Source organism: Parasteatoda tepidariorum, chromosome 1 (genome assembly GCF_043381705.1).
Source record: "Parasteatoda tepidariorum isolate YZ-2023 chromosome 1, CAS_Ptep_4.0, whole genome shotgun sequence".
Taxonomy (NCBI): Eukaryota; Metazoa; Arthropoda; class Arachnida; order Araneae; family Theridiidae; genus Parasteatoda; species Parasteatoda tepidariorum.
In genome coordinates, this window is record NC_092204.1 from 81,342,123 (window position 1) to 81,354,419 (window position 12,297).

Below are 12,297 nucleotides of genomic sequence, written 5' to 3' on the forward strand. Positions count from 1 at the left end.
CCAATGGTATGTACAAAGCAAAAGTTCTATATTAAACTTAATATTTTCAAGAGATTAGCAAAATTCATTTAGAGAAACAATTCTACTTTAATCAACTGTAAGCTTTTTCTTTGCAAAAAGGTGCGATGTTTAATTCATCATATTACACTATTACTTAGATTATTACTTATATTATTACTTTAAAGATTACACAATGAATTTTCTCAATTTTCGATAAGCATTAAGTTAACAGTTCACAATTTTTGCAAATTCCTAACATTGGTGAGGGAACTTTTTTAGTTCGGGTATGCTGTAATATTATCAAGAGAGTCAGGCAGAAATACTTTGCTTTTAAATCGCAATTGGAAACAGAATGTTTTAGTAATACTATAAATTGCTTTTTAACATTTTTAAGACATTTTTCTTTATTTTAATACCACTTCTGAGATTTAATACAGAATACAAACCCAACTCATTAATTACATTGACACTGTACGTTATGCGAAATCTGGAATATTTATGCATATATTTTTTTATTCAGTAAGGAAACAAAAAAAATCTGCAAGAATAGTAATTTTTGCAAATTTCTGAAAGTTCCAATACTATCACGGTACTTAACGTAAGCAGAATTAGGATAACGTAATGTTTACTTTTTAAAAAAAAACATTTAAAAAAAGCGAATATTCAATTTTTGGATGCTGATGAAATTTATTACATCTAAGTCTTTGAGGGTTTCGCACAGTTCATTATTTGTTTTTTTTTTTCCTCCGGCTGACATCACTTTGAATTCCGAAAAAAATTTGTCTTGAGCATTTTCGCAGCAAACCTACAAACAGTTATATTTTTCTGCCATGGTCCCTGTTTCAGCTGCATACGCTAAAGTCGATTTGACTAAAAATTTATAAATATTCTGTTCAGTTGACTGTTTATTAAACCTGTTTTTAAATTTCTTTAGTCCAAAAGAAGCATTGGTTTACAAGTATAATATTTTGTTACGAATGTTATGTTTGCTGTTATTTATTGTTTATTTCCTATTATATTATTTTCCGAATTGATATCAGGGCCAAAATGTGTGGCTACTTTGAATTTTAACTCGACTATTTAAAAAAAACAGGTTGATTAAATTTTAATTTGGTGCATGAAATAAATGTTTTTTTTTATTTGGTAAATGCCGATTAGCATTTTGGTTAACTCAGCTTTGCATGGAATTGCCTTTAAATAAACAAATTTTATTATAGTATAAAGAAAGCGATTTTTTTTACAAAATTCCCGAGATGCAGTGAAATACACCAAAAGTAAAATTTACATTACCTAACTATTGGGATCAGATTTCCCGGATCACGGCTTCTTCCGATACTCTAAGGGTCAGAAATCCTTATCGTAGATAAAGTATGTTTACTTATATGATGTACGTTTTGAAGCCTGATTTCATATTTTTACCCATAGGCGGTTTTACAAAGGGAAAAAATCAGAAGAATGTTTTCCCCCTATACACAATTTCCGTATCTAATAACATGAATAGAAGAAGAAAAAAAAACGGTATCGCTACGCGAAGAAGATTTCAGGTTGAAATACTACTTTTTTTAAGTGCAAAACCGGCAGTGGGCTGAAGTATCGGTTCCAATAGTTAACTTGCTTATCTAAAATAAGGTTCTCGAGCCATTATGATTGAACGTTAATACTTTTTTATTTTTATTTTATTTCCAATGATCTGCACAATCGATCTTGCCGATGAGCAGACCTAGTGCTTTCTCCAGAGGTGGTATCCAGTCTTTCAGGAACACCACAATGGATGAGATACCGTTTGTCATGTTAACTAAGACGTCTAGTTTCTGCCACACTAGATGGCAGCACCGAGACTCTATTTGGATGCTAAAGTGCACAAGGAATTTAGTTTTGCCAGAAATGCCAAGAGCCAATAAGGCACTTCAGGGATCTTTTACATGGCCGCTGAGGATTTTCTGCATCTCGAAAATCCGGTGTCTGGGCCGGGGATCGAACCCGCAGACTTGGGCTCAGAAGGCCGACGACAAACCAACTGCGCCACCCAGCCACCTACGTTAATACTTGAAAATCTGATAATTTGGTCAGAAAATATACCGAGTGTTCTGTTTTTAAGTTTGATTGCTGCACATAATGCTTGAAAGATTTATATATATTACAGAAATCTTAACTATATAGAACTAAAAGTTGCTGTGGTAGCATTAGTAAGGAAACTGCCCTGATGAACCTGGATAATTCATTTGATTAAATTACAGCAGATCTTGTCCTATACAAAATCAGTAATACGATGCAATTAGAAATTTGACAAACATTTGAAGGTCATGTAATAAAAAATTCAGTGATTTCATGCATGAAGAAAGGATTCTGGTTGAGCATACGGTATTATTACCATTCTTTTAGTAATTTTTGCGTTCATATAGTAACGTTTACCGGAAATTCTGGTTTTTAAAAATTATAGTTCTTAGTACCACACATTTAGTAAAAAATCTAAAAATGAAAAGTAAATTTAACCGATTACTGGTTTTCATGTTCTAAGGTATAATAAAATTGCTAAATTTTATAGCATTGATTAAATTTCATCACTCATTATAAAAAAAAACATTACCGAAGTGTAATTACCGATCATCTTGGTGTCCCCATAGAACTGGAAACACTACAAATTTTGCCATATTCTGGTAGTTTTGACCATACTTTTTTCTTCTGTGGTAGTGGTGGAAAATTGACCAAAATAATGAAATATACTTCAAATATACAAGTTGCTGATGCGGCAAAAATTAATGAGTTTAATTTTAGTAAGTGCTGAATATTTTTCATCACACTTTTCTTAAAAAAAGTTTAAGTCTTCATTTTCACAAAACTTTGAATTCGCTCACGTTCATACTTGTAAAAGTAATTAAAATACTCACCTATGACTATAATTTTCATTACAGAGCTCAACGTTCTAGACCTTTTGAAGTCTACTCGGCATTTGTATTCACCAGCATCAGTTTCTTTCACCGGCTTTACACTTAAGGATGCTTGAGTATAGTTTATGCTAAAGGTGACACGATTTTCTAATTGTTTATGTGATAACTTCTTCAAAGACACGCCATCTACTTGACGCGTATCAACACTGTAAATAGGATTGCCAGAATCACCCTTGTACCAAAGTATCAGGGTTACTTGATCATCTGGAAAAGATGCAGTCACATTACACGGAATAGTGAGTTCAGCATCAATCACAGCAATAAGCTCATTGTAATCTGGAAAGAAAAAGGAAATAAAAGTTTAGAAAAGCATAATTGAAATAAGCCAAAAAAATACAATGCATGCGTTACTATACTAGTTATTACAAATACTAGTTAATAAAGCAGGGATAAACTATATTTGAGGATGCCCCTTGTTTCTCGCCAAGTTGTGATCGCGATTGATCATCAAGTTGGGCGATTTTGAAACCCAATCGTGATTCTGATTGGTATAGATTCTAGCGTTATTTTCAAATGTTCAACGGTACATGTAATTTCAGGTACAGAGGTCCGTTAGTTCTACGTTGGATACCGACTGGCAAGGTTACTCTTGCTTCTGGTCAATAAGATCGAAGGTATGTGGGCAGTCATGAAAAGGGACTTCAGAAAAGAATGTCATCGCAAGTCCGGTACCACAGACGCCATTTTCGATTCGTGTTTCGTATTCGTATTTGCGATGGAGGTACACAGATTCTATTCATGATAAATATAGACAGTATCTAAGTGCTATTAGAGAATTCGGTTCACCTAAATCAGAGGATATTCAAGCTTACCGAGGGAGTGAGTTCTTTTTTTCTTTTTCTTTCTGTGCTGACTCCATTAATTTTTGTTTTGATTCAAAATACATTTTATTGGGTTTATTAATTTTGCTCATATCGGGTTCATGGCAATTTTATAAAGTTTTGGTCGATGTTTTGTTGAAATTTCCCAAATTTTATTGAAATATCATTATATTTTGGCAGTAATTACCACGGTGCTCCGTGCAAGCAGGAATGGCGCCAAACATAAGTCACCAATTTTGCTAAGGGTCACCCTCAAGTATATTTTTACCTAAAACAGGATTGATAACACTGAGGAAGACTTCTAGGGGAGTTGGAGTATTTAATCAGGATTAAAACTGTCTCACAATTGCTTGGAAACATTGTCATACGCTGCTAGGGGCATTTTTCTTATGAAATTTTCCGAACCGCACAATGAATTATTTCATAATCACCCCTACCAATCATAGCAAAACACCCCTAGCTGTGTATAACGATATTTCCAAGAATTGTTTCTTATGAAGTTTTAATTTCGATGAAGTGCCCTAACTCCCTTGAACGGTAGTCAAAACATTTAAGCGGCCATGTGTTAAATATAACGTTTCTGAACATTTCGACAAAAAATTAACTAAAAATATCAGTTCAAAGAAAAAAAACTGTAGCTTGGAGAGAGAATCAGATTGCAGAGTTTAAATCAGCGATACAAATGTATTTAAGATCTGGTACGAAATCGCATGCAACAGAAAACAAAAAATAAACAAAATGTTGCTTAGAGTTATCCTTTTTTTTCTCGAATAGTATCTTAATTGGATGGTTTTCAAATATATCAAAAATAGATTTGTAGCATTTAGATGAAAAATACATTGATGACATTTCGCATGACCTTATATATTTTTGCACTCTTCTATTGCTATTCTGAAATAAACTCAAATTTCTCGAAATAAATTATGAGATATTTTTTTCTTAGATTCAGTAATTCAAGACTTCACTTTTGAAGAGCTAACGCTTGCATTATGATCACTGATGCAGTTTACCTTGTAAGTGATTTTTTTTATATACATTTGTTAGTCTTGCATATTTAATTAAGAGTCAATACTCAACGGAAAACATTCCGAAAAATTTTAAACAGTACATGCAACAGAAACAATATTCGTTATAGGGTCACTGCTAAATATTTTAGTGAAACGGAAGAAAATGAATTACTTTGCATGTTTTAAAAAAATTACTGCACAATCAAACAATAAAATAAGTTGTTTTTATTTTGATGAAAAAATAAGCTCGTTATATAAAGATTTTCGGTGTGCAATCCGACTCATATAGAAGGTGTTAAATTCCTTCCATCTCATAATTCATTGTATATTATATCGATAAAGATAGAGTTTAAAGAAACAGTAAACTAACGTGAAAATTACTACACAATCAAACCTCCGAATAAACTTCCTTGTTTTTAAAAGTGAAGAAAAAACTAAAGATGAAGAGACGGATTGATGGGACACACGGACTAATTTTTAAGAGATAAAATTTAAAAAAATCTCCAAATAGGTATAGAAAATATTTGTTTTTTTTTTAAATTGTCATAAAAGAATTTTTTTTGCAATCGCAACTGATTATTTAGCTGAAATTAAATATTTATTAAAATATGACGAATCAATAATTTTGATAGCGTAATTTTGAGATCACCATTCAGAATTTAATTTTCTTTCCATAATTGGACGGCATTTTTAATAATAAATCTAACTTTTAATTTCATTGAAAAGAAGTTTTCTATAAATCTGTGCACTTCTCATTAAAATCAGAAATATATTCATCTTTAAATTCTTGCATTTTTAAGAAGGTTAATTAAAAGGAAATTTTCATAACATTTTTAACTTTAATATTTAGCTTGTAAAGTGCCTCATTAAAAATATGGTAAAAGGAATTTGAAATTAAAAATTGCGTGATAAATTTGCATTTAGTGTCCTAAACCAAACTTCTATTAAAGCTAATTAATGAATTAAAAACAGACATATTCACATCTTAAAAATGTTTCAGAATTATTTAATTTGACATAGAAGTTCATATTTTATCTATAATTTGTCAGATTCTTAACTTCTCGGACTGAAAGATAAAGGAAAATTTATTTTAATGAAGATCAAATAACGAAATACTACATGTTTAATCTCGTTAACAAACAACTTATGAAATGATATCCCTTGAATTAAAAAAATGGCGTGCTTTTCCATTTCAGATGTATATCTCATTTAAAACCGGAAAGTTTTTCAATTAAAACAAATTTGAAATTTCTATCAAGTAATTTCAAAATCTTATCAAAATAATTCAAGAGTATAATTAGTTCACTTCATATTTGCCAAACATTCCAATTTGTAATCGACAAACAATTTAAACTGGCTAATGTTATCGCAGAAATTAATTTAATGCAAATAAATAACAAGTTGATATTTAATAGGCTTTGCCATATTTGAGATACCGAAAATTACTTCATTTAAAACATATTCAAAGCATATTCTCCAGTAAAAAGTAATTTAAAAGAAAACTTAGATTAAAAAAAAACTAAATTCAATGGAACTTGTTTCCGTAAAGTTTATTAGGGAACCAAGTGTTTAAATTTAGAAATACTTCAAAATGAATTAACAGGTTTCAACTTGAAATATATAAAATTCATTCAACATGACTAAATCGCTGAATTAAATTAAAATTATGTAATTTAGAACAAAACGTATAATAAAACTATATTACCTGTTCAATAAAACTTAGTAAAAAAAAATCTTTTGCGCTTTGAATCAGAATGCAATCCATAGTGCCCTAATTCAACTTTAAGCATAGTGCAGCAATTCCACTAGCTACAATAGGGCACTACATAGATCCACATATTAAGAGGAACAATAGTATAGGATAAGGAATTTTAACTGCTCCGACCCCCCCCCCCAAATGTGNCCCCCCCCCAAATGTGGATACGTGGGAATTTACAGACTCGTCGCCGCGACAGCCCACTCCCTCAAAAGGGGAGGGTAGTTCAGCACCATCACATGCGCCGGTCGAGAGACTCGGTGAAGCACACCCCCCCCCCCNCCCCCCCCCCCTCGTGGCATTTATTTAGAACCAATCATTACATTAAAAAGAATGGCAACAGGCGCATTGTAAAATTGTAAGCAAAATCTTCTTATACAATTAGTAAATCTTCACAATTAATATACAATTAATAATCAAATAAATCGTTTTATACAATTAAAATTATCAGGTCAAAGGATCTTTGTAAAAATATAACATACAAAAATATGTTTTTTTTTTTTTTTTCATTTTTTACAAAGTAACAGAAAATATCATGTAAATAAGCTTGAATAGGGATACCATAAAACACACCATAAAAACCAGTGAGTTTAAAAGATACATGTGTTAAAAGAAATTCAAGTGGGTTGTGAAGTAGAGCTGATAAAATCTAAATACGGGCAATATGATGAAATGGTGGATGGACATGAGTTAAGATCGATGAAATCAAGATTGATATTAAAATGGGGTGAGTTGGTTTAAGAGTGATAAGTCAAAAGCTGAATTTAAAATGTATGATAACATGGTTTGACTTAACACCATAAAGGTTGCAGAAACTTTTAACGGCACAGTTATTCAACATTCATAAACATATCTAATAATGTACTGCATCTGCATATAGAATTAATCAAGCGTCATAAAACTTTTTTCCTTCATTGAAAAATCGTAAGGGCCAACGCAATTGTTTCGGATGTTAAACTTTGGAAGTTCAACCGTACATTTTGTGTTTTTGCACTAAATCTACTAGAAATGAAGAAACATTTAAAATGACGAAAATGTGAAAAATATTGTTCATTGTGTACAATATAAAAAAATTCCAATTCGACAGTTAATTCGAGATTCATTAGCTGTTTAACTTGTAGTAAAAACACTCGGGAGCCACATGACAGACTGCAGAAATGCAACGACATATAGTATATATATATATATATATATAATGATAAGAATAAATTTTTTACCATCATACATAATAAAACATAAGAAGAAAAATTTTGAGCAAACAAAACATAGTTTATGTCCCTCGTTTCTTATCTTTCAGATTCTCAATAAATGAAAGTTAGTCTTCAAGTGGATCAGCTCTACTGGTTAGAAACTTTCAAAATTTTCCCTTTCATTCCCAAGAAAGGCATGTGTCCACTCAGTGATAGGGAAAAAATCAGATTTATATAGGTTCTTGGGGAAAACTATTTTACCTATTTCAAATTCCTTTTGTTTTATAAAGCTGACCCTTTACGTCTATAAAAAGGATCTCTCCAAGGCTTACTTCAAAATAAAAAGAGGGAAAATGTGTGACTGTTTCGCAAAAAAGGAGCGAAATTCTTTTTTCCTTCTCTGATTTACAGTTGTGAAAAAAAGTTTAAAGAGTGTGTATGTTTTTTTTTTACTTCTTTTTCTTCCTTTTTTTATGGGTTAGAAGAAAAATTCAGGAAAAAGTTTTCGAAAAATGTGCTTTGGTGATGTACTTCTAGTTTTATTCTGTTTTAAAGCAGATAAAACAAGAAAATATTTAGTCACATTGTATTTAAAGCGATGACAATCTCAAAGGTTGGAAAAAATTAAAAGCACGCTGTTGTCACAATTGAAAAATNATATATATTTATATATATATATTGTTCACTTCATGATGCCCTTCGAGAATAATAAAAAGTATCCAAAATGTATTTCTTAGAGCAAGTCGAAACAATAATATCTTTTAGCACTTTTAATAAACGGAAACTTTCATGAAAAGAATTATCTAAAAGCAGGTTAATATCCTAAAATAATTTTTCAAGAGTGCAATCACGCCTTTTGACATTCATGCTAAACGTAGGAGTAATGCCTATAACGATTAGTGTTGTTAAGAAGTAAAAATACTTCTCATTTATTATATCACATTGCGTCACATTCTATATTTCTTCGTTTTATTAAAATAGAGTTGTTTTAAGTAATCGTTTTTTAAATCTAAGTAATCGTTTATTTTAGTATGATAAACCTCTTGACAAAATGATCTTGTATAAAACTTTTATAATTAATTTTATAATTAACACAATTTCTTTAAATGTAAACAATATAAATATTTCAAAAATATTAATGTAATATAAAATGTATACAAAAAATACTTCTCATGAAAATACTTCTCATCGTAATCTCGCATTAACCATTATTTTTATTATTTTTTTGGGAAGCAGGAATTAAAAAAATAATACTTCGCAAAAATTAAGGATAAATGCTATGATCACAATAGGGGTTGGTGAGCAAAACGTACAGGGGTGGGGCCTTTTGCCCATTTAATTTTTTTTCTTTAAAAATCTGTGCATTCAAACAATAAAACTTACTTAATCGTCATGTCATAATGTGCTTTTTTTCTTAAATTACAATTTAAGCAAGCAGTAATTCATTTACAATTTTTAATTAGTAACTTATTAATAAGTAAGCTCCCCAAATTCTGTATGTCAAAACAAAAAACAAAAAAAGAGCCTTAAAAAGTGTTTAGTGACATAAATTTAAAAAAACAAATCATATCCGACATTATTTAAATTGGAATAATATTAAATTTTTAATGTCAATTTGAATAAAAATAAATATTGCTTTCACACGTGTTCGCTATAAGTGAATTATTTATTTAAGCAACAGTCCTCTGTGGGCCTGGGAGAGGGTCATGTAGGTGACGATTTCACAATTTCGTGACCAACGGGATAATTGTGGCAACATGTACTTCACTGTGCACAGGCCTCTTTTACTTCACACGCAAGGTGCTACCGATCAATCGGGGCCTGGCTAGACTTCAAGCCATAGCCGAGATTGAACCCCAGTTTATCTCAAAGATACTTCAGCATCTTAACCACTGAGCCATCGCAGTTATGTTATAATGTTCAATTTCCTTTATTTAATGTAATTTTTTCTTATTATGCAATAAATATTATAGTAAGCAGGTGATTAAAAAATATTTAAAACAAGCAATTTAACATTTGTTTTTCATCTTACCAGCTTTAAAATCAATTAATTGCAAGTTTTTGTTGGTTTTATGTTGCACCACTCAATTTCTTTTTTCCTCTTATCATTTTCCCGTATTGGATAGTAAATATTAAACCCTTCCAGCTCCCGCCAAAAAGATGTGGGGAAGTTTCGCCCTCTAATTTTTCTGCCCGAGATATTTCCGGCCTGAAGTGTTTAAAAGTCCTGACCTGGAGCACTGAAAATGTTAAAACAGTGTATTTAAGCTCTAATTCATTTTTATTTCACAATCTGTACACCACATGGCAGAACAAGAATATTTGTGATGTGTTTAGATATAGTAATTTAATTCTTTACGTCAGCAATCATTAAACATAAGTGTTTGCAATTTACCCAAAATTTGAAAGCATATATACAGCAGATACAATTAATTTCATATAATTTTCCTGAATAAAATATTATGCTCTTTTAAGCCCGTTTTATTCAAAATTATACGAAAATAAAGTTGTTAAATTAAAAATTTGATTCAAAAATATTTTAATTTAAAGTACCAATACTTATAAAAATATAAATACTAAACACTAATAAATATACATACTAATTAAATACTAATGCGTTTACCCTGTTTTTCAACTACCACTGAGAAAACTCTTTAGCTAAAATCATAAAATTTTAATTTGAAATTAAAAATAATATTTGTTTCTTGACATCTAAGAGTTTAATCATTTATAATGAAAAAGTGTAATCCGTTAAAATTTAAATCGCGTATCTCTAGTGGTTTTTCGTTTGCTTTTTCTTAATCCAAGGAAAAATATTTATATTTTATTTGATGTGGAAATTTAAATTGAACATTTTATTAAAAAATATCAAGAAAAAAAATCATTAATTATAAGAATTTCAATCTTTTTTAAAATTATACTTATAAGAAAAATATTTGAGCTAGGTTAAGTGAATTCATTAATTTCTCTTAACCTAAATACAATTTTTTATATTTTTCTCATGTAAAATAAATATTTATATAAACAACTAATTAAATATATTAAAATCTAGCTTATTAATAATGAGAATTTTCATCCTTTAAGAATATGTTTAAATAATTGCCCCGATTTATTTATTTATTAATTTAATTTCTTTGTTTATTCGCTTCTGAAATTTTTCTTACCCTAAGTGTATTTATCTATCCTTGCAGTAAAGTAAATTAAAAATCTGTTTAAAACTAGTAAAAACAGGAATATTAATAATAACATGGTCAATTTTACAATATTATTATATAACAACGTCAACGCTAAGAGTTTTTAAGTCGGGCAAAATGTTTTAACAACGTTACATCAGGGATTCCATAATTTTTATTATCCTAAGTATAATTTCCAATCTTTTATTTTCTTGTAGAGAAAATAAGGAAATTATACTTTAAATAATTACTCAAATTTGACCGTATATATAATTCGCGTTTTTTGAAGGAATTATGAAATTTTTAGAATCATAAAACTTTCATTGTTATGAAAGTTTTATTGCTATGAAATAAAAAAAAAATATCTGATTTAAATTCTCCTTTTTGTAATAATCTTTTAAAATTAAACAAATCGCAAACTAAAATCTGGTCTAATATTTAAGTCACGTTACTTCAGTGAGTTCAGAAAATTTTTCTAGCCTATGAACAAACACGGAAATAAGAAACAACAACAAAAAAATGGAAACTGTGCTATTTTCTCCATGGCAAATAGCTAAACGAGGCATTCTACAAAAGCCCTCTTTTATGGTTGGAGTGACATAGGAATCTCTTATGTTGATTATTTCAAGTTGAACGGACATAAACAGCACATTGGCTTACGCGGCACGTTTCGGTATATCAATGACTGCATAAGTAACTTGAATACGTAGAGCTACCAATAGCAAAAACTCTTTGTTGTGCTTTCGAGCTGAAATTGATTATATAAAAAATCTTTTGTTCCATTGTTAGTTGTAGTACATGTGTCATTTTGTACAGTCGTTTGATGTTTCAAATAAAATGTATTACAATTTCTTTTTCCTGTCTTCAGCAAAACAGTGCGTGAAGTTAGAATATGCTATTGATTTTACATAAAAATAAGTAAGAGATAAAAAGGTAAATCAAATGAATTAATTTTATGATGTAACCCAGTCATAATATTTATTATAAAGTTCCTCATTTCCTCATCGTATCATAAATTGAAATAATTTTTTTGACTTTTTGAAAAGAATCTTTAATTGTACATTACATACTTTTCAAGAGCTATAATTCTGAATTTTAAAAATAAAAATATAATTTAATATATTGGCGGCAAATGGCATTAGTATTTAATTCCATCTACAAGAACACACACATTTACTATTATCTTTCATGCATGTTATTTTAGCCTGCAAAGAACGGATTTTATATACATATATATATACATGCATGGATGTTCTTTCATTCGCTGTACTATTTGTCCTTACTGGGGGAGCAACATTAGCCCACCTAATATGGTGCCCCTGAAAGAGTGGCCAACAAATCTGCTCTAGTAATACCTGGATAACGAATGTCAATCGAGTGGTATTGGAGAAAAATAAGAAGA

General features: G+C 29.9%; 1 protein-coding gene across 1 annotated transcript in view; it reads right to left on the bottom strand.

Annotated features, from left to right (window-relative positions):
• Positions 1-12,297, bottom strand: part of LOC107438344 (nephrin-like) — an 85,233-nt gene that overhangs the window by 25,187 nt on the left and 47,749 nt on the right. Inside the window, exon 2 of the mRNA XM_043043606.2 lies at positions 2,889-3,224. Within this exon, the coding sequence (XP_042899540.1) occupies positions 2,889-3,224 (336 nt within the window). The remainder of the gene's footprint in view (positions 1-2,888; positions 3,225-12,297) is intronic.